Below are 24,200 nucleotides of genomic sequence, written 5' to 3' on the forward strand. Positions count from 1 at the left end.
ATGTTTATTGCAAAGACAATATTGATAAGAAGCATTGCATGTGGATGTGTTAAGCTCTTCCTTGTGTTTCATCACATGTATTGGTGATTTTATTCTGAGGACTGAATCAAAATAACCACTGTGCAACTGTATTGGAATGATTAAACACTATTCTGAAAAGTTCCATTAATAAGAATCAAGACACACTTTTTCAAAAAAAAGATCAGAGGAGGCACATGCATGTGCATAGACAGTGGGATCTGGGGCCAAGGGGAAGTTTTTGATAAATGCCTCACCAGTGAGTCACCTAACAGAAACTGATGGGTTAGTCTGGGTGTCTTGCATTACCTTTTCAGCTGGACCTGTGATCCTAAGCCACACATCAGAGACAGTCTTCACCTATTAAAAATACCACTTTGCATAAGAAAGTGGGGCAAAAGGCTAAGTGAAATGCTTCCTACTTGGTTACCTTATTTTTTGGCACTTAATTTGTAGTCACACTCCTTAACTAGATATTTTGTGTATAACTCCTGTTGTGTTTTTAAATGTAAAGCATATACCAATGCAGACTGGAATTAAATAATTGATTATTCAACAATAAACATTTTAAAGGTACCTTTAGATATTTAAGAAAGGAAACAGTTCACACTAAATAATGGATCCCCTGCTGCTCTCAACCTGGAATGACCTTTCACATTGAGTAGTATTGTAAAGTATGATAAAAGTAGAAACAAAGAAGAGTGTTAATGAAACCAAAATGCAGACCAAACCTTGACACATCATTTTGTGTACTCATTTTGTTTTATTGGCCTAAGGAATACTTTCCTTTTATTTTAATTTAAAAGGGATTTTTTTACCCCAAGTTAAAAGTTTTTAGAGAAATTTTCAAGTATCTGCTGATGTAGGAGTTTGATAAATAAAATGAATGACAGTACATCACTTGTAACCCCTGCTTGTTTGGATTTTTTAATATAGACTTTAATAAATGACAACATAGATTTTGCCTGGTATCCACCTTGTAGTTCCAGAAAGAACGATTCACTCCACAAGTCCAGAATTAGAAGATGACAACCTCTTTGATATTTTAAAGTTGAAATGCATTTACCAGTTATTTAGAAAATATGAAGGAAACATGCAGCTGAAGGAGCTTCCTCAGATTCATTCTCAAGATTTTCCTTTCCTTTTTTTTTTACACTACTGTAAAGCAAAATAACTTTAATCACATAAATCCTGACTTGCAATGGTACAAGAAAATAAAAAATAAACCTAAGTAGATTCACATTTGTTTTCCCTGGAATACAGGAAGGGACCTTACAAGTCAGCTGGAGTTGATGCCCAAAGGATACATATCCAGATTTATATGTTAACAGTGTGTATGAGTATGACAGGATTGATAGGTGCTCTGTCAACCCTGCCATGAATAATTCTTGCTATAGGCAATGTCACAGTATATGACCTGTGATAGCTTTTGAAGTAAATGAGAGCAGTACTTTCAAGACGTGCTTGAATTTCTTCCATGTCACCAACATTTGGTAAGATCACACATACCTTTGTCCTTCTGGAAGTCAAGTATGGTTTTTGCAAGTAGATAAAAATTTCCTCACTCTTTCAATGCACTGTGAATATTTAGCTATTATTCTAATTCATATTCTTCCTAATCCCCTTTCTTCAAGAATGCACATATAAGTAGAACTCATAAAAGCTACTCATAGTAGCTAACCATCAGTTTTTTAGCTACTCAAAAACTGATGGTTTCAGAGACTTCATGTGTGTTTATATTGAATTAAAAATAATTATTTAAGTACTATCATTCCTATTACATAGGAATACATATGTATTACATAACACAAGTATCACATTAAAGACATCTCTCCACAGATAAAAATTAAGACACATTGCAACAGGAATGTTTAGCACTATTATTCTGCCTATGAAATCTGTAAATCATGTCCATATGCCTAAAAAGCAAGTCATGCTGAACACAGTAATAAAAGGCCTTTCAAACTTCAAAGAGAACATTCCACTGCTCAATAACCTTCTCTCTCTGAAGGTCATTTAGTCATAGGTTAAGAGTTAATGACATCAGTCAAAAAACAGATCTGCTCTGAATTTCACATACCTCATTTGATTATTCTGAATTTTTGTATTAAATATCCTAATTAAAAGTCAATATGATGCATTGATATGAAAGATAACAGAATGCATTTCTATTTTAAAGTTTGTTGAATATTTTTAAATGAAAAATCCAGAATTTCACCAACAAAATAGCATTGAACTTTTATAGATTCTCACCAAGATCTAATTATCTGCATGTGTTTGCATCTTTACCCAAACCCTCCTTTTAGTCCTGGTCTTCCATGTGGAGGATTTATGGCTATGCCACAGAATTAGTGACATCCAGATATTCTTGTGTCTGTGGCAGTGCAGACCATCACACAGCACTGTCATTCCCAGCACTGCACTTAAATTCTTGAGCTTTTCCACACAGTGAATGTTACAGATATGCACTACATGCTCTAGCTCTGGAATTTTCTAATGACTGGGAGAGCAGCACAGCAAAGAGGAGCACCCTACAACAGCGACTGGCACAGGGCCTTAGGAGCAGCTGATCCACTGGGGTAGGAATTTAGTGTTAAAGAAATACTCTGTAAGATGCCTGTAGGTTGCACCAGAGCTGACAATCCTTTTTGAAGCATGCAGAACTACATTCATAAGGCCTCTGGAAACTAGGGCTGGGAACCCCTATACAGTAATAAGTTATAAACAGATCAAAACCTGTGTGTTGGATGCTTAGGTCATGCTTGTTAGTGAATGCCACCACAAGCAGTTTCCTTTTCCATCTTCACAGTAAGCCTAAGAACCATTCTTAATCCACAAACTTTCAGGCACATTGCTCCTGCAAAACAGAAATCCCTCACAGGTAGAAGAACCTGTAGCGGGTTAAATTCAGTAAAAATAACACTGAATTTTACATTGACCTCCAGGTGTGGTTTTGATGATCACACATTCTCTGTTGCTTGAGCCTGCTGGTATCTGTCCTGGTTTGGGCTGAGATAGAGTTAACTTTCTTCTGAGTAGCTGATACAGTGTTTTGTTTTAAGTATGAGAATAATATTGATAACACACTGATGTTTTGGCTGTTGCTAAGTGGTGCTTACTCTAAATCAAGGGTTTTTCAATTCCCATGGTCTGACAGAGAGCAGATGTACAAGAAGCTGTGAGGAAGCATAGCCAGGATGGCTGACCTCAATGGGCCAAAGTGATATCCCACTCCATAGAAAATCATGCCCAGTGTATAAACTGGGGGAGTTAGGGAGAGGAGTCCCATCACTACTGGGACGGACTGGGCATTGGTCAGTGCATGGTGAGCAATTGTGTTGTACATCATTTGTGTTTCTGGGGTTTTATTCTTCTCTCTCCTTTCCATTACAACTACTACTACTAGTAGCCTTATTATTCTTATTGTTGTTGCAGCTGTTATATTTAATTTTGTTTCAATTATCAAATTCTTCTTGCCTCAGCTCATGAAGTTTACTTTTTCTTTCCAAATCTCCCCACTAAGGTGGTGGGAGGGCAAGTGAATTGTGGGGTACTTAGTTACCAGCTGGGGTTAAACCCCAACGCTATCGAAACTATTTGCCTAAGTGTTTAACAAAGTGATCCACAAGATTTAAGAGCAAAATTTTGAGGTTAAAGGTTAAATTCACCCAGAGGCTTAGACTGAAAGAAGCCTATGGATGTGGCAGGATCTCATCTCACTCCATCCCACTGGGATCTTCAGTCCTGCACTGGACATCCAGGCACAGGTCTCTTTTTCACAGGAAATGGGGAAATGTGAAAAGCTCAGAGCAGGGTTCACAGTGGTGGTCAGTGATGGTGCCTTTCCAGCCTAGGCATTCTAATGGCCATTGTCATCTCCTGGAGGTTAGGTGGTTCATGTTCAAATCTCTCTCTGTCTCTGTGAGAAAAGCTTTAGAACATGGTTTTCAGCCCCTCAGTGACTGCTTTATCTAAGAGCCTTCTAGGGCTGAAGCAGACTTACTTGTCTCTCTAGCAAGAGCATTCAGTTTTGAAAACTGATGTTAATAGGTTCACTGGTCAGGACAGAAAACCAAGGAAGCCTCCACAGATCAACACTAACAAGACACAGATGTAATTAGTACAGGATTCCAGTTGCTAAACTCCAAGATAAGCTAGGAAATGTAAAAGCTTGATTTCTTTATGCAGAATTTAGCTTTACAAATACTTCTGTGTGGTTTTGCATAAAGGTGTATTTTTACTCCATATATTAAGTGTCAGGCTTGCCTCTGCAGCTCCCTGGCTTTCTGAGCAGTGTTGTGCTGCTTATTGGCAGCCCAGCCATTTGGTCAAGGTGCCCCCAGATGAGATAGAGGAGAAGTGATGGGGAAGTTCCCTCGTTTTATGGACCCCTGTGCAGCTCAGGGACCTCACCACCACAGAGGTGTTTGGATTTAGAGCCTCTTGGAGGAGCAGGAGAGAGGTAAGTGTGTGCTCATGTTGCCAGGCTGTTTCACCAGGTATTGCACTGAGATCCCCTTCTTGTCCATGCAGAGTTGATGCTGGTGGCACGTTTTCTTCCCTCTGCAGGAACACCCACCCACAAGCAGGAGCCCAGGAGGTAGCCCTGCTGCAGGGGCTCCACTCAGGATGCTCACAGTCAGACTGTGCTGCTCAGGCAGAGGATCCCAGGCCAGCTCACAGAACAGGTACCACAAACAGCCTGCAGGTATGCTTGCACAGAGCCAGGTCCCAGCTGGCTTAGGAAACAGCACTCAGGATCAAATCCTAAATGCCTTTCTGAGACTAAAGGCATGTTCAATTGTTTGGTACTTTGTCCAGCCATTCAACCAATCTTACAGGATTCATCTCTAATTTTATTATAAAGGAATCTATTTATCCTATACGAATAATAATAAAAAATCTTAGTTGCACATCAGAAATCCATTTCCTGTTCCCTATGTTGTGTCAAACGTCCCATCTCTGTAGCATTTGTTCCATATACTCTATTCCCTTTGTTCACAATGCAGTGTAGAATTGGAGAATTCAGCAAACGGAAAAAAAAAATCATACAGATGTCAAGAATATCACTTCCAGTTCAGGATTATTGGTCATAATATTTTCTCTGGACTAGCTGACACCAGACTTCAGTGGCTCAGAAAATAATACTGTCCTTTTACCTGATCTGGTTAAAGCACTGTTACTCAGGCCTCACGCTGGGGAGAGGAATTTCAGTGCAAAGGAGATATTTCCATTGCGTGGTAGGCTAAAAGGAAAACCATCTTCTAGTGAGCAGTGCTTTTCCAAAAAACTACTGAAGAGTTAGTACTAGTGTGCTGTTACCCCCTTAGGAAGATGAACACACTGCACCAGGAACAAATAAATCACACATGCTGTCAGGCAGACATGGAAAAAAATGCTTCTTCTTTACTGAAACTATCGGGTCAAGTGACCTTGTTTCGACCTGGGTTTGGGCAGAAGCCAGTCCCTGTGGAACAAATGTAAGAAAATTGTATTTGAAATGGCTTTGGGGTTTTTCTCATTTTCTTTTTGTTGGGCAGAGTTTTAAAATAACAGAGAAAAATCAAATCCACTCGAATAACTGATGTATTTATTTTCTTATATACACTTAAATATGGCACATCTGACAGTAGTTGAACAATAAACACAAAATTATAATCAAAGCTGGACAGTAGATCAAATAACTCAGTGCTGAACCTATTAGAAGCCAAATCCTGTACACTGAATTTCTGAAGAAAATTTTACCCAGGAGCTGCATTAGCTAAGGATTCAGAGGCTAAGATTATCAAGTCCCAATTTCTGAATGACTGGCTGGAGACTGTGACTCTATTTCCAATACACAGCTTCATCTTCCATAAGGTAACATTGAACTGGTACTTTCCAATCTTTCTTCCATGCAGCCAGAAATTCATCAGCTGTTGTTACCTCTTAGAGAACAATTACCAGTGTCCCAGAGGATTCACTTGCAATTAGTGATTGCTCTAATAAATAAATGCAGACTGGATTAATTCTTCTGCTCTTAATATGGAGGATGTTCATGTTTACTATTGTTTGAAAGTCAGTGACAGCTACTTTGCGAAGCAGTGGATTTTCGAAGAATAGGGAAAGCTCAGTCAAGGAGTTTCTCTGCTTTGGGACCCATGAGAACCTCTCTTCTCCTTTGGACAACGACAGTGCCTGGAACACACTGGTTTGGCAGTTGGGCATGTTCTGGGTTGGGATGGACATCTGTCTTCACAACTATTTGATAAAGGGGAAAGAATGCAAAAGAGAAAAGAATTTTAATATGAAAATCCTTCACTGTCATATTCCTCAACTTTTTCATCATTGAACACTGCAATTCTCCCTCCCTGTTTGGGAAAGTGTTGATGGCCTACAACACTGCAAGAGAAGAATTTTCTGCCTCACAATTTTTTGTCTACAGCAACAAGTCTTGCAGTGGTCCATTTATCCATATTCACAACTTTAGTGATGCTTTCCTTCTTTGAGACCAGTGAAGTCCTGAGGGTCAGCACTGGGTAGTGCTGCCCTTGGACTCTGCAAAACAGCTTATCTCACTTCATGGTGCAGCTTTGCTGCTCCAGAAGTACTTCACATGGCATTAAGGTCCTGTGTCCAGATTATAGGAATTTCTAGAAGCCAAATTCATGTAAACAAATTATTACATTGCTCCCCTCAGACCTCTCTGAAACATATCAATAAACCAATTCTTTCATTCTTCTTTTTGGCTCCACTGATTGTTTTAGCTATTTTTATACTTGCCAACTATTTTGAGCTTGTCCTTGTTTTCAGAGCTGAACCTGAAGATGCAAACATTAATTCTTCCCTGTGAATGCACCTATGAAGCCACTGAGAGTGGACCCTGTGGGTGACCACTCAGTGAGATACAGGTGAAACTGGGGGCTGACTATCCTTATACAACATTTGAGACTAAGCTACTACATGCTCCTGGGGCTCTACACGAGACCAAAACTTTCTGTAAAATTTTAAAAATTAACTAAGCCATTAGAGCAGGTGTTTTAAGAGAGCATTTTCTACCTGATTTGACACAGAAATCTCAAAACTAATAATACAAACAGATTAGGAAAATTCATGGAGTATAGTAGCCCCAGAACAATTTTCCTGCTTCTCAGTGGAGTCAGAGCTGGTTGAGTAGATTTATATGTGTACAAAATTGCATTAGGTTTAGAAAATTACTTGCTCTGAGGACAAACTGGATAAGGAATGTGCTGTGTGCTCTGTGTGCAAATTTAGGGAGCCCTTGTCCCTAACCATCCATGAGATTGCCTTCAGCTGGCACAGAGAACAGCTGTGCCTACCTACGTGACTCAGTATCTCACTGCAAAAACCAATATCAGTTATTGTACAGTTTTAATCATCATTCCCTAAAGATTTGTAAGAAAAAAAAGAAAAAAAAAGTATTGACAGTTGAAAATCTGGGATTGTCCAGATTTCTTAAAAATACAAATAGACCTTAGATTCCTTTTATATGGTAAGTATTGTAAATACAATCTCCATTGTTGTTATTATTATTATATGACTATTATTATTATTAATAATAATAATATCTCCCAAATGTCACTAAGGTATTTTATCCCAAGTGGACCTCCCAGCCAATTAAGCACTTGCACCTCTAATTCAGCTCTTGCAGTGCTGACACTGAATAGCAAGGATCACTTACCTGCAGGTTTCAGCATGAAATATCTTGTGTTTTAGAGCACAGCTCTCATGGCTCTCCTTACACAAATAGCAGCTGCAGTTCTCTTTACTTTGGAAGAAATCTATGGGACACTTATCTCTACAGATGCATTCACAATTTTCTTCATCAAAATCCATATGTTGTCCACACATAGCCAGCTCAGCAAGAGGAGGGAGTCCTGCAATAACACACACACCTTTTAGCAGTAAGCTTTACTTTACTAAATCCTGCTTTTGAAGATGCTCTTTATGTTCTCTATTTATTAGGACTCACACATATACTTTCTGATAGATTCTAAATTTCACAATTTCTGTTGCAACTTCCCATGCAGAAAAGGACTTGAGAGGATTGGGCTGATTATTTCACTTTATTCTAATACTACTATTTCTTGTGGGTTGAACTTAGCACAAAAAAAAAAAATTGGGACATGTATACTGCAAGAGCCTAGTGTTGTGTTTTGGAAAGCACAAATATTTACTGGACAGCAAGTTTTAAAAATATAATCTCAAAAAGGATTTAGTCTATACCCATGACAAAAAGGTACATCCATGCAAACTACCACACCCACCACATGTGTACTTCACTACCCAGTCACTGCTGAAATTTTTAAGGAGTAATGCTTTATCTACTAGGGGGAGAGCTGCCTAGCACTTCAACAAGGAGCACATTCGTATTTGTCAAAGATGAAAGAAAATACTTCATTTCAGGAAAAAAGCCAAAACAGCCAAGGGAACTTGCTGTCTAATATCTTTCCTGAAAATGCACATCTGGAGTACAATATGAGGCTCATCTTGGCAAAAAGGGAACACATTTTGTGAAAGCTTTATTAAAATGCAAGCAGCACATCCCTGGTTAAAGGTCATGGCATATAAGGTGTCATTGGGAAGGTAATTTCCTGTAGCTTTACTATTAGCTCTCTGCTATAACCTATGGAATGTGAAATGTAACCTGCACCTCTGCACCACCTGCCATCTGATCCCTGATCTCAGTGGCCAGAAAAGGCTTGCACATTACTTGAAAGAAATTTTCATTATTTACTCAATGCTGAAAAATCAGTATCTTGACAGAATAAAACCAAAGGCCTATTGAAAAGGAAGAGGGAGTCTGCCCAAAATTCTTGGAAGACAAACCCTTTCCTTGGGGTGATAAAGCTTGGCATGTGTGAAGTGGTGTAGAGTGTTTCTATCTCACTTTGTTTCAACCTCAAAGACAGATTTTAAGTTATTTTGTCCCAGCCACTTGCCAAACACAATGTACTTCAGAGAATATATTTTTCGGAGGAAGTATTGAGTCTATGTCAACAAAGGCCATAATTCAACAAGCCAGAGATTTTAATGCTCCAAGCTAACTTTACAAAAGACTCTGAGTTAAGAGGGCTCTGGCTATTCTCAGTCCTTCAGACTCAGTCTGAAATACAGAGTTCTAATCCTTTCTGGACTAAAAGTCTAACTTGTGTTTGACTGTCTAACCTGATGGTCAGAGGATTTTATCCAGGGTGAGAAGAGATCCAACAGAAGTCACTATGCAATTTCTTGCTTATTAACATTAGGTGGTTATAATCAGTAGACCAATTCATGAGGTTATTTAGCTTTATTTTAGTTTGCTAGTCTGGGAACTTGCTTGCCAGATTGATTTATTGTTGCCTTGAATGGTTTATTCTTCCTCTTGCTGAATGTAGCTTAAAGCACAAAGGCAAAGTTTCCTTCTCTGTTTCCTCTAGTGCTATAATCGTGTTATTTTGACCAATTCAATTTCCTGAGGAAAACAATTTTAGCAGCCTTACACAGGACTCGGAAAAAAATTAATTTCTTTTAATATTTATTGCTAGTAAGTATTTTTAGACTTACACAATTACCACCCAGAATATTTCCAACAATTTTCTTTGACAAATTAAAATTTTTCAGAAGCAGAGGAAGAAAGGCAGTTATTATCCTACAAATTTTATCCTCTTCCATTTCCTTCCACAGACCTGAAGAAGTATATATACATTCTTCTTAAGACTATCATTAAAAGTACTCAAATATTTTGAGATAATATATATTTTTTTGCACTGAGTGCAGCTAACACGCAAGACTGGTTTTGTCTAACTTATTCATTATTAATTCTTTTCTGAAGAACTGAAAATAAAATAAAATAACATAAAATAACATAAAATAAAATAAAATAACATAAATAAAATAAAATAAAATAAAATAAAATAAAATAATAAAATAAAATAAAATAAAATAATCACCTGCCCCATGCAATGTATTCTAGGGCATTTTTTTCTACAGTTAACAAGTTTCTCTAATACCCATCATATAATTTAAGGCACATGTGAAATAAAAATTTGTACAATGTGCCTACTTCACAAAATCTTTTAAATACTTTCCTAGGTTCTATTCAGGCTGCTAATATAGAGAGAGTAAAACCTCCAAGCAAAAAAAAAAACCAAAAACACATGAGCTGGGGGAAGCACATATCAGTGTTAATTTTCAGGTGAGTTTCCACACCATAATCCAAGTCTGTCTAGGGATGTGGAATAAAAAAATTGACTCGCTCAGTGAAAAAAAAAAAAAAAAAAGGTGAGAAGAGGACCAGAATGAGAGACAAAGGGCTTGGAGATACTATGCAAAAGTATCTCTTTGTCATTCCATCTTTACCTTCTCGTCTGTTGGAGTGCTGTGTGTCGATAACACATTCACATTTGTCACTATCCCAGATCCATCCATTATGGCAAAATTTGTTGGTAAAGGGACATCTAGAAGAAAAAGAAATTGAGACAGGAATTAAAAAAATAATTAGGGGCATCAGAGTTGCCATTTGGCAAAATGAGCTGCTGGTGTGCTGGGTCTGCCACCTGTACCACATGAGGGCTTGGCACCTGTGCGCATTACTGCTGCAAACAGAGGTCTGGGTGGTTCTGCTGATAGGGCAGAGCTCTCTGTCTCCCAGAGACACAGCAAGCATATTCAGCACCTATTTCAGGTCACAGCTTTAGGAAAAAGCTGCAGTTTTGCAGTTCCACTTTTCTATAAGAAGCTTTACCCCAGGCAGGGCAGCCTTTGCCCTGCAGTGTTCATGTTGTGTAACTTTACTCAGTTTTGCCTTGCTGCCAGAAGGTTCAGTTCCAGTTTAATTTGCCCATGCTCATGGATGCACAGGGACACTATTTCAGTGTCAGAGGACAGATTGACTTTTAGGCCCTTTGCTCTTCAAGGGATACTCACAAACTGAAAAAAGACTGAGGTTCTTCTGTGTTTGTCAAGAAAGGGGATTTGGAGTGGCCAGCAGGCTTTGGGAGGGCTGGAGTGGCTTTGCTGAAATGACACCTCTCCCCACCCTAATGTCCAGCTGAAGGGCAGTGATGGGGACAAGCCAAATGCAGGGCTTGATGGAGACTTTTGAGCTGACTTCCAGTGAGTCATGCAAGCTATTTGAGCTTCTAGAGTCTGTTTAATGTAGCCTTTTCTCACCAGGAGTATTCGTATTTTATGCCATGTTTTGGAGTGAAATCACTTTTCTCCCATCCATGAGCCTGACAGATGCAAACCAAGGCTGGATCAAAAAGTGAAAAGCCAAGATTCACATTGATTCTCACCCAGCGTGCCATAAAGTGTGACAGAGGGCTTTAGCTTGAGCACAGAATTTAGTGTGCCCTGCTAAATAATGTACGGGCAGAGTTGCTGTGTCAGGCTGAAAACTTCTATGCACACCTTCCCCAATAGCTCCAGTGGAGCCTAGTGCCAGTATGAGCAGTTGAGTCCCTGCTCAAGAACATAAATATCTTAGATGCTCCAGATGCTGTTGAACTGGTCTACAGTTTGTTGGATTCTGATGACCATTCACTTAAAATTCATGTGGTTTGGGTGACCTTTGTAAGCCTGAGTGATAACCAAGTTACTCGGAAAAGCAGCTGTGATAACAGAAAGAGAATGGAGCACTGTAACTGCAAATCAGGACAAAACTAATTCAACATGTGTAGAAGTTCTCAAATGAGGGAACTTACCCATCTTCTTCTGGGTACTGGACAGATCTTCTTATGATGGTGTACTGCTGACGCTGGGTATTTGATGTGCACTTACAGGCCGTGTGATTGGCAATTTTGATGGGCACAGGCTCAGGAACGCTGGTCAAGGGAACAGAGATCTCGAAGAGCTAGATGGGACAAATAACATTTATTTTTCCGTTTCCATGCTACAGAGTAGAATTAATTAATAATTAATTATTAATAGTTATTAATTAAACAGTAATTAATAATTAAAATTTTAAATTAAAATGTCATATTTTTTCCACCATTTTCCCACCCTTGCTCTTATCTAGACATAGTTACCACAATTATAAATGAGCAAAAGTGTACTGAGAGCACTTTTGAAAAGAAAGCAATGCCCACCACGGTAGGAACTTGCCAAAATGGGCATTCTAGTGCTGTATTAAAGCTATTAAACACCCAAGCCTACTCAAAACTATTTGTAAGCAAACACAAAAACCTCTTTTGGATGCTAGGGACAAATGGGAAAGAGGTAGGTGCTGAGAACTTTGTTCTTGGTTGTACCATCAGTTGAGTCTCTACCACTTACAGACACAGCTACTCAACTGTCCTTGGATATAATCACAGTATGCATCTTTAGGGACCTAACTTAGCCCCCACAGCCTCCTCAGAAAGCAAAGAAACAGGAGCAAATAGAGGAAAATTAATTTTGCCTCAGCTGGGTTTTTGCAGGGAATCATCCTGGAAATGTCTCTCTATTGACTACAGCAGGAGCTTAAGGAACAAAGGAGCCTGCTTTCTGTGCATCCCAGTTGTTGAGTGATCTTTGAGTAGGCCTTGGAGGCTCTGGTTCCTTGGGCAGCTGTGTGTAAGAGCTGTTGAAGTGATCCACACTCCCTCTTCCCCTCAAACCAGCTTCCTTCCCAAGGAAACCAAAGCATTGGGCAGGTCTTGGTGTGCCATCGTGTCTTGGCTTGAGGCTGCATCCACCTGCAGGGACTGAGTGTTCCTAAGCAGACTTTGGGTGGCATCAGTATCCTCCAGTTGATGTATTATAGCAAGGGAAAAAATCCTCTCACAAATATGGGGATATGGGAATAATTCCATTAGATGAATAAATCTTGACTGATGGTGGCATATCCAGAAATGGAACTTAGCTGGGGACTTTTGAGGGAATGCTTATTTTGAAGGATGCTAAAGGAATGTTACACTCTGCAAAATTGCAGTTTTTCAACAGGCTTGTGAACTGCTGCTCAAAAAACACATAAATAAATAAATACTTCTTAGGCTGACCTAGCTCCCTGAGCTGATCAGATGTCTCTTGTGTGTGGCCAACAGCTCATAACAGCTTTCTCCTTCTGGTGTGGAATGAAAGCAATTAAGGAGCACTGACGCAAGAAGGACAGGCCCTGATTTATTTTACTCCAGCTGTATTCCAGTACAACCAGACACAGTGGAATTACATTCCAACAAACACAAAATAAATACAGAAGTGAATTGAACCTGCTCCCCATAAGGGCTTCAATTTTCTTTTTGAAACAACTGCCCTGGATCTTTATTATGATTTAAAGAAAAGTCTTTTCCAGAAGTAGAATTTAATTTATTACGCCAAGTGAAATAGGAATGCACAAGGTGAAGGTTCATCAAAGAGGACCAGTATCTTGCACTTCATCTGTGGATATGAATCATAAAATCATAGAAAGGCTTGGTAGGAAGGGACCTTAAAGATCAATTCCAACCCCTTCCCCCTCCCATGGGTAGGGATCCCCCCCACTAGATCAGATTGCTGATGAACAATGGATGGTTTCAACCACAGAGTGGATTGAAAGTACTAAACTTGGAGCTCTGCTCAGTCACCCACTGGAGCAAGGTACCTCTGTACATAGCCTCCAGTGGGAGTCTACAGAAAGAAGCTGCTTGGCTACTCCATGCTCAGTTTTTGGGACTGGTCATTAAAACTTGGGTATCGCCTGTTACGCCTATTTAGTAATTGACTGCTGGTTTATGCCTTTCTTTCCCTAAGAGGTGTGTGATTTGGGACATTCAGATCCTGAGGCATGCTAATTAAGAGCATCTGGTCTCCCCTGATGAATATGTCTCCTTTTTTGGCTTGCAAAATTGCACATCCAAAATTATTAGCCAACCTTCTTGGCACAGATGATAATGTTGAAAGTCAGCAGCCCAATACACCAAAATTTCCTGGGGTTAAACCTTGGATACAGAGGATTCCTAGGAGACAATGCTCTCAAGGGGTCCCCAGTCCAAGTTACAATATATTAAAGGATCAAACTTCTGACCATCATGAGCCTGCAGCCACTTTGTGAGGGCCTGATTTTCCATCTCTACACCTTTATAAACAATTTTTAATAACGGAACATGAATGTGAAATGCTATTGCACACTCCTGCATTCGCTCCACATGGATAAAAAATTAATTCTTCTGTTTGTTATGATAGTGCAGACAGATCTTTCATAACAGGATCTCAGAAACCAAACATCCTCCTTCCCCTCCCTTTTTGGTGAGGCAGGGTAAAAAGGAAACAGATGAATAGCCTCATTTACCGTTTTTGACACGTAAGTTGTACTTGTATTCATGCAGCTGAGACTCTCCTCGTTGCAGCAGCCTCCACATCTGAACACGTTCACACAGGGAGGCTTGAAAAATTTGTTGGTTGTTGTGCCCAGCTCTTTGGCAACTTCCACGCAGGTTTCCCTTGGCACACACTGAGTCTTTTGCCATTCTTCATCTATGACTGTGGAAAACACCATTTTTATTAGCAATCATGGCAAAGTGAAACTTCTTGATTAGGGAAGCAGAAGCATTATATAAATAAAAATGGAGTCCTGGCAGGCCATTTGCACTTACTTGGATCAATTTGCACTTATTTGGATTAATCTAAGGACCAGAGGGAGTCTGAGTGCAAAATTATCCCAGTAATTTACACCAGCTGCACTGTCAGAGAGGTTGTTGCATTCATCTGCCTTTAGGTTTCAATGCAAATGACCAAAATCTCTGTTAATTCCAGCAGATGAGGTAGAGCTGCACTGATTTCCCTTAGCTGAGGGTCCCCAGTTCTACAGTGTCTATCTGACAAAGCTGCCCCACACCCTGCTCCCCTTTGCTCCAGGGGAGCCTTCCTTATTGTCATTTTATCCTCTGTGAGTGTACCCACCATGGACTCAGCAGAGCCTGGCCTTAGTGCAAAGCACATTAATGATTACCAGATTCTGGTCAGAGGGTGTGAGTACTCCTGGTGGATGTCAGCCAGAGAGCACCATTTCCAAAATGCCCAGTGAAATCCAAGACAAACACTCTCACACCTCAGTACCATCAGGGGTTCACGGCTGAATAACAGGAGTATGAATTCAAGTGTGAGTCATCTATCCAAAACAGCGTGGCATCTTTCAAATTCTGAATTGCTGTACACCAGTAGACTAGGCTTGACTGGTTTGTCAAATTCTGGCTGTGAGAAGGAATAACACATTAACTGCCTGAACCAGAGAAAACAGTGAATTCTCGTAATATACATAATACTGTCCTGAGTTCTGTCAAAAGGTGGCTCTCCTTTTTTTGCCTTTTGCTTACTTGATTCAAGTTATGGAATTGCTTATGAGTCATCAATGTTTATGCTTTAAGTTCTTTTTAAAATGATGAAAAACATTTTTTTGCTTTACACCCTACATCAGGTTGTGAAAGATAAAAAACAACTTTTATAGTATTAAAAAGAAGATCTCTCTTCCAGTGCAGTCCACCTCCCTACTATTGCAAAAGCAGTTCCTACATTTACAGTGCAGCTCTGAGAAAGAAGAAATTCTGGAATACTTTTAACTTTTATGCTATACCTCGCCCTCTGTTTAGTCAAACAAAGTCCTTTGACAGAGCTGATTTTGTCCATTTTTCAGTCATGGACAGAGTACAGGAAATAAGAGTTTGATGTCTGAATTGAGAAGAGGAGGCATAAATTAGGAGAAGAATAATCATTAAAATTAATAGAGTTTTCTAGAGTAATGTTAGTTCTATCAAAACAGCAATCGAATCCTAAATTAAAATACAAAATAAAGTGTTTGCCAAACTCATTAAGGTATGTGCATGTAATCACTTCAGATGTCACTTTAATGAGCATAAGCAGTGATGACCTTTCCAGCTACACACATCCTCACTTTATTGACCACTTCTTTAGGAGGAGGGTTCTTACAGGAACTGGCTGCCAAGCAAGTGGGTGTCACATCTTGTTCAGAAGCCCAGTGATCACCCTGGTCACCAAGTACAGAGCAGTTTCTGAGAAATTTGTCTTAATATTCTCCAGCTTGAAAGTGCTGCAGTCCTGAGTGACTGAGCAACTCAGGGGAGACTGTGGTTAGATGAAGTGATACAAACTTTCACTGTTAAAGCTTTAGAAAGGAGGAACAAAGTCCTGAATTTTCCCTGATGGAGTTTGGAGTCCTGTGGAAGATACTCTAGTGAAACAATGATAAGTCTTGACCCAGCCTTCTCATCAAAACATTTTATTAAAACAAAACAGATGCCCTTGGCAGAAAGATCACTGTTTAATGACTGGAAAGGGTGTGGGAAAGAAATGCATGTTTATGGGCTTGTGTATTTTTAAAAGGAGCTGTAGTACCTTGAATATATTAATATATTAGAACAAAAGTACTTCCTGTCCCGGGATAATTCCACTTTGAATGGAAGGATGGAGAAGATGGCCCAATGGACTTTTTTTAACTTGAATGTCAGAAACTTGACTTTTAATGAGAACGCTGACATCTCTGTATCTAAAGTTAGACTTTCAAAGGGAAAATAGGAAGCATCCTAATACCTGTTCCAAGCAGAAAACTGTATCTACATGACCATAGTAAAATAGAACCACAGAACAGTTTAGTTTGGTAGGGACCTTAAAGATCATCTAATTCCAACCCCACTGCTGTGGGCAGGAACACCTTCCTCTAGACCAGGATGCTTAGTATTCAATCCAGCCATGCCTTGAAAACTTCCAGGATTGGGTCATCCACAGCTTCTCTGGGCAACCTGTTCCAGTGTCTTCCCAATATCTAATCTAAACTTACCCTCTTATAGCTTCACTACATGCCCTTGGGAAAAGTCCCTCTCCAGCTCTCTTGCAGCTCCCTCTTAGGTACTGGAAAGCTGCAATTAAATTTCCATGGAGCCTTCTCTTCTCCAGGCTGAACAGCCCCAACTCTCTTAGCCTGACTTCACAGGAGGGGTGCTCCAGCCCTGTGACCACCTCAAATTAGTCACAGCACACTAAATGGCACAGTGACCTTGTTATGTGAACATTATTTTCATTATAAATATCGAGTTACATTATTCTGCCATTGAAAAATGCCCATTTCAACGTTCCCTGCCTCAGTAATATTTAATAACATTCCCTGTTGTCATGCTGTTTTGACAAAAGGGATGCTTTAGTTTTGCAAAAATGTTGGTGTGCACTAAATGAGCAGCAGTGAATACAGGCAACACTTCACTCTGGGTACTCCTAATTACTCTCTGGACTTTTAATGTTTCTGATTAAAATTATAAAGGTATGTAAGCAAAATGTTTATCACTATTAAAAGCTCTCTTAATTGTTCTTTGTGTGTGTATTTAGCTTTTTTCTGTAAAAGTTGAATTTTATGTAAAAAATTTCCGTGAAAAGTGTAAAGTCATGCCTGTGATATGAAAACCCTTTTCAGACAGGCACTTGTACACACGTTTCTGTGTTGTGGCTGAGAGAAGCAATTTAAGGCCTTTGCTCAGACACCATTTAGCTGAGTAATGGTGTGTGAATGTGGCTGGGGTTGTTGTAAAAGTGGTATTGGAACAGGATCAGCAGTATCTGATTTCCCAAAAGGAAAGTGATACGAGAGTATCATGTCAGGATAAAGACAACAAAGAGATTATCTCAGCCTCTCCTTCATTAAGCTGCAGTTTAGCTTTGCTGTAGGATGTCCATTTGCTGGACCAAAATATAGTAACTGATCCTTTGTTTTACATCCATGAATATGTAATGCCTCTTGAGCATCCCAGCTACAAGAAACAATATCCATATTTGCTCCAGATGGAGGGAGTAGGTTGTGATTCTCCAATTATAGTTGCTGGTTGGTTGTCTCGAAGTCTACTTTTCTCTGGAGAAACTTCCTCTAACAGATCAAGGTTAGGACAACACCTTCTTTCTCTCAATTCCCACACAGACACTGCTGCTGGTGCAGTGCCTTATATCAGAGCACAACTAATAAAAAAGGCGTTTCTACACCTGCAGTAAAGTTGATTCATTTCTGCCTGCAAGCTAGTTCTGAGATGTAGCACAATGCTGCTGTCCAGCCCCTCAGCCAGTCATTCTGACCTGGGTTTTGTACATTGACTTCTCTTTCTTTGTGCACTGACGAATCCCTGAACAGTACATGTTGGAGAGCATGCAGAGAAAATGAGCCCGATTTGGCCACAAAACAGGGAGCTGTACTCAGGCTATTGTCTGACACTTTTTCATACAAAGTCATTTTCCAGTAATGTCCTGTTGTTTCCAGTATGAATATATTCTAGGAAACCCCTTACTCTACTTCTCAGTTTACTGCAAAAGGATCAGGGAAGGGTCTTGAGGCTGAGCTCAGACTTGGCCACAAGCCTGCACCTACCTTTCAGTGTGTCAATGTCATAGAAAGCAGCAGCAAATCTGGTGGAGCGATGGGAAGCAGAGCGGGAGTCTAAGTTGGCCAGGCTCTTGAGTTTTAGCCTGCATTTCCACAGCTTCCAGTCCTCGGAGTGAGTGATGTGAAGCAGCTCTTCCAGGCTGGATGCTCTCCTAATCTGCTGTTCTGACCGCTCCAATGCTGACAGAGATGTCCTCTGGAAGGGAAGGGGGAGGTCAGAAAGGCAGCACAGTACAGCCTGTCCCCAGTGCAGCACAGGGAGCACTTGCACCAAAAGGCAGCACATTACTGAGGACACCTGGGTGTACCTGGGAAAAGAGGGGCACACAGAGATGTCCCAGGCTTTGAGAGAGCCCAGCACCAGACTTATCTGCAGGATTTGTGCCCACATAGATTGGGAAGGGGACACACCCACTTATTCACCCTCCTCATCACAGCCCTCAGAACTATTTGACAAATCCAGACTTTACCGTGCCCCTGGTCTCCAGGGAACCTGGGAGACACTGATCACATCAGGCTGTGCCTGAGCTGCCCAGTGGTGCCAGAGTGAATCCCAGGTCACCCTACAGGTAACCTGAATGAGTTCAGCTGATGAGTCCAGCCCAAGTGCCTCTGCAACAAGCCACCCTGGGTGCCAAAACTCTGGTTACAGCCAAGAGACACCACTGCAGGCTCAGGTGATACAGCTGGAAGCTGCTCTAAGTGTGAGGGCCCATCCATATGGCAGACAAGCACATCCTTCAACAGGCTGCAAATTGCAGGATGCATCTGCCATCTCCCATTGTGACTGCTCTTGGGTCATGCCCGTGTCCAGCCTCAGAGCTGTGGCTGTGCAGCAACGTCAGCACAGTCACTGCATTTTCCACCTGGGTGATGTTCATGACCACTCTGCTTCCATTGGAGAAAGCTCCCTACAAAGACCTGTATCATCAGTTTGAAGTTAATATTCACTTAAAAATAGCTGTTTAACACTTAATATTGCACAGCATCCTGTAACAATACTGCTTTCTTTGGCTGCTGCTTTCTGACATCTGTGTTTGTGCCTTTATCAAGGCACTGAGTATTTATTTCCACTGACTCACCAGATCTGCTGAAAACACATTGTCTCCAGCACAAGTAAGAGGTTATCTTTGTGAATGTCTGTGTTGCACTGGGCTGATGCTCTTTCAGCTGTACTCTTTGGTCATACAGTGAAGTGTATTTTTTGACTTGCAAACAAAGGGCTGCAGTGCCAGCTGTCATAAATAAAATTCTATCTCTTCAAAGCAAAGCTGTAGTGCAAGAGGCTGTCCACGAGGTGTGTAGCAGTCAGCAGTCTGAACCAGTAGCAAGTGAGTGCTCTATAGAGGGCTGGGGAAAGGGTGAGGGAAAGGGCCACCTATAACAGGAAGATTTTTAGATGAGTTCTGAAATCCAAGCACTGAGTGCATCTGTTACTTGTTATAAAGACATCTGTGGCATTTATTTTGCAACAATACAGATGTTAGCCTGTACACGTGGGCCAAGTTAATTTTTGGGTAATTACCTTCCACTGACCTAAAATTCCTTGAGTAGTTAAATCAGAAAAAGTTGTTTGCTCTCCTTTTATGCCCACACAGAACATTATATTGTGCTCTAGCAAGTTGCCATATTTCATTATAGGGATGTCTGCTTCATTGGTGAATGATTTCTCATGCATTTCATATGTGGTAAAAACTGGAAACCCCATCTCAATACTTACGAGCAAATAGCTCAGAAGGAATGTGAACACTTAGCACCAGTAACTGAATTTCTAGACAGTTTTACAAACAAGATACCCAGAATTTTGCTGATCCAGGAAAGCTGAAATTCAGTTGAGGTCAATGCGTCAAGACTTATTTGTTCTAAGAACCACAGCTTGTGTTCACTCCCATTCACAAAGTGTCTCTTTGGTCTTGCAAAACATGTGAGTGTAGGACCAGCACTGGTGTGGTAATGGGACCAAAGATATCAAAACTGAACTCTGTTAAACATTAACTTTTTTCTTCTCTCTTTGCGGTACAAAATACGTTCTAGCTGAATCAGCATCCAAGACTTCTAAACTAGACAGAGTTTAGAGAGAACCTGTAAAATGAGATGAAAGCATTCTGGAACTTGGAAGATACATCCCTGCACTTCTTGTGAGAGTCAGCAGTTTGGGATGACTAGCTTCTCAGTTTCTCTTACTCCTGTATCAAGAGGTTTTATTAGGCATAGAATCATAGAATTGTTAAGGTTGGAAAATACCTCTGAGATCATCAAGTCCAACCATCAACCCAACACCACCACTGTGTTCACCACTTAACCAAGCCCTGATTATTATATAAGCAAAATAAGGTTCAAAGCTAAGATGAAAGAGTACAGAAAAAGCAGCAATGCCTCCTCATGGTAAGCAAAGATGGCTGATTTTATCTAAAGCAAGAATTTTTACTGTTTTAAGGACTTTTTAATTTTGAAAGCTATGCAAATTCCATAATGTGGACACAATACACTGAAATTAACAAACTTTGTGCCATCCAAGTACTATTGTGTAGAAGGGTCATTAGTAGAGGTCATTTCTATACCAAAAATGCATCTCCAATAGGATTTGAATTCTGGCAATTAAAAAAAACCCAAAACCTCTGATACTGATGCATAATAGTTCTACTTCCAAAACCTGTTCAGGTTGTGTCTTCTCTTACCACTTTTCGTATTTCAGAAATTGGAGGGTAAAGTCAAAGGAATTGGAAGGAGCAGTGCTCATTGTAGAATTGTCATCAGAAATGTGTCCTGATTAACGTAACCATGATCATCCAAAATTCACACAGAGTTAGCACTTCTCTGTTGGGTCCAACTCTGCCCAACATTGCCTAAGCTATTCAACCCTGAAGTGAATCTGTTGCCCCTTCTCTCATCATGTTTCCTAACAGCTATCTGAGCTCTGCAGCTTGGTGGGATTGCCTGTTGCCTACCATGATAACACTAGAATAATTTAATTCCTGCTTCTTATATTTGACTTCTTCCTAGAGGGAACAGATTTCACAGCTGACTTGTTGACTTCTTCACAGGATTCCCTATCTAGTACAGAATTTTCTGGTGTCCTTTCCCGTAACAACAGCACTGAGATAAAGTATGATCCTTGCCTCAGGGCATTGCTGACACTAGGTCAGATGGTGAGCTGAAGGCACTGCTGGCACCTAAGTGAGATCTGAATCTCAAGTAGTTATAGGGTTTTACAGTGGGGACATCAATTTTGTTTGTGAGCTGGTTGCCCTGAGCTCCTTCTGTAGCAAAGACAGAGAAATATAGACACGTTTAGAGCACGATTCATTTGAAATCACACTGAAAGTCTTTTTGCTGGGTGACCAGCAAGGCCAGGCTCACCAGATCATGAGATATCAGTATGGTAGATCTTCGGTCAAATATATCACAGCTATCTTGGGTATAAAACATCTGAAGAGAAGCACCAAATTTTGTTCCAATCTTGCTAAGTGTCAAAATAGGAACAGTGAAAAGCCCCTTATGTGTTTCTTTTGATTTGTTTGAGACTACTACAATGCTCTTATCTAAAACATTGTTCTAAATGCTTTCTAGAGCACACAGGAGGCAGTTAAGCAACCAGAAAAACATCCTCATCATAATACGCTTTGACCACAGAGATGGCTGTCAACAACAAAAAATCATTCAAAAGTAAAAGCTTAAAAAATGAAAAGTGTAGAAGGTGCATCAGCTCCATCAGCAGGACAAAGCCCAACAGCCTGAACTGCTTCTGCTGGCCATCCTCTTCCTACTGCACAGCTGCACCAAAGAGAGCATTGTCATGAAATACTTCCAAAGCATTCATTTCTGGTCATGCTACTTTGAAAAAGACAACACCAAATAAAAACACAGAACCTCTCACAGTCTCAGACAATACCATGGATGAAGTGCCACAGGGCACCACGTAGGTCCAGAGACTTCTTTCATGTATTCCTGTTTAAATTCAAGCTGTGTTTAGATATAGACATATCTGGCTGACTGAAAAGACCTACTGAGAATAGTGCAGCTTTGGACAAGAATGTGAATAAATCTTTCAAAATGTGAAACACCCTGGAGGAGGGTGTTAGATTCAACAGAGACTCAAACTTACCTGTCATGTGATTTAGGACTTTATGTCCTCTCACCTTGATAGCAAATGGAAAGCAGTTAAAACTAGCATTTGAACAGGAGGGGAGCTCTTCACTCAGCCACAGAGCAGAGGAAAAATACATGGATGTCAGACTAACATTTCACTGACATTCCTAGGAGACCCAGCTCCTCATATAAAGCAAATGAGAAACCAAATCATTGACTGTCTGCTTCTCCTGGCTGTAGACACCTGCACATGCTGTTTCCCACTTTTCAGATATCCCTACCTCCCTTTTTCAATTCTTTTCTGATTCTCACGTTGCTTGCTTCCAGGTTCCTCTCCCATTCTCCACTCTGCTCTCAACATCTTGAGCTGCTTGGATCTCACTGTGCTTTTATGTTGTTTATTTTCACTTCTTTCCCCATAGTCTGCTAGGTAGGGGTCTAATGAAACCTATCTCAGGCTGAGCTGCTCAGCCTCCTGGTCCAGAGGAACAGCAATATTTTTCCCTTCATGCCCTTATCCAACTTCCCTTTACATTGATACAGATTTTAGTAGTCAGCTGAGGTGAGCTGTCACCATTGTGGAAGTTGTTGGTTGTAATGGTTGCAACCAAGACGCAGAGCAGAACTTCACTGCACTCGGCATGGCACACATAGGGAGCAAAATCATCAACTCTGGCCCCAGAAAGCTTAAAATATGCATTAAGACTTGAGAGAAAAACAAATTAGACAAGGACTCATTGGGGGATGACTATGACAATGTAATTTCCATGCTCCTGAAATGAAAAAATTACCTGTAGTGCTATATCACTGGAAAGTTCCAAAAGTCCTAAACTTTCAGTACCCATCAATGTACACCCCATAGTCCACCAAAGAGATAATGCTATTCCCTGTGAGGAATGTTTGAGTAGAATTTATTAATAACAAATGTCAAAGTAGCAAGTTTAAGTAGTTCATTCTTATCTCCTCAGCTTGCTGCTGCTCCTAACGTCATTTTTCTAAGTACCTTATCTAAAAATGGATCCCACACCCCAAGATAAAAACCAGATTCAACTGAAGTTGCTTGTTTTTTCAAAACACTGACCTCTCACATGTTTCAAAATTATTCTTCAATTCAAAGAGGAATATCTGTTTTCCTCTATTTTGGCTATGAACAATCATCAGGAAATGATAACACGAGCTAGCATTGTGATTTTTGGATAATTACAACTCTTGTCCTTCCAAAAGAAACCATAATGGGCTATCATCTTCCTAGCAATCTTAGATGCCAGAAAACCCCTAAAAGTAGTCAGCATTGGAAAGGAACAGGGGAAAAAGCAGTGATAGATTCAGTGGCCTTTTCTGCCTTGCACACTGACTGAACTTAGACACTGAGTTCATTCCCCACCGATTTATGCTAGTCCAATGTTTAACTTATGCATCCTGTCATACAGATGCACAATCCCACAGACAGCCTGAACTGTTCAAACTGGGCTCTGGAGTACTGACCATACCCTATCAGGGGCTGCAGCTCTGCAGTTTGCACCCTTTCTCTATCCTTTACAAGCTCCTAGATTTCCTGCTTAGGAGAAACAAATCAAAATTATGTCTAAGAAAGTCAGCAGAATACACCTTTGCAGAACTCCTTTTTTTTTTTTTCTTGGCATGTGCTGCTCTTTTCAGCAGCATAAATGTTGTGTTTCAAGACCTCCTGGAAGTATTTTGAACAACAGAGGAAAGATGTGGAGTACAACACTAAAAAAAAAAAGGCCCAAATTTATTTGAGGACCTATAGCATAAAAAC

The 24,200-nt window shown here is 40.3% G+C and overlaps 1 protein-coding gene across 1 annotated transcript in view; it reads right to left on the minus strand.

The window, feature by feature from the left end:
- Positions 1-5,591: 5,591 nt before the first annotated feature.
- Positions 5,592-24,200, minus strand: part of VEGFD (vascular endothelial growth factor D) — a 30,865-nt gene continuing 12,256 nt past the window's right edge. The window contains exons 2-7 of the mRNA XM_063392883.1: positions 18,317-18,527; positions 14,249-14,439; positions 11,706-11,854; positions 10,360-10,457; positions 7,700-7,895; positions 5,592-6,258 (exon numbers count right to left, since the gene is read on the minus strand). Of these exons, the coding sequence (XP_063248953.1) occupies positions 6,132-6,258; positions 7,700-7,895; positions 10,360-10,457; positions 11,706-11,854; positions 14,249-14,439; positions 18,317-18,527 (972 nt within the window). The 3' untranslated portion in view covers positions 5,592-6,131. The remainder of the gene's footprint in view (positions 6,259-7,699; positions 7,896-10,359; positions 10,458-11,705; positions 11,855-14,248; positions 14,440-18,316; positions 18,528-24,200) is intronic.

The sequence above is a fragment of the Prinia subflava genome, chromosome 3 (assembly GCF_021018805.1).
Source record: "Prinia subflava isolate CZ2003 ecotype Zambia chromosome 3, Cam_Psub_1.2, whole genome shotgun sequence".
Taxonomy (NCBI): domain Eukaryota; kingdom Metazoa; phylum Chordata; class Aves; order Passeriformes; family Cisticolidae; genus Prinia; species Prinia subflava.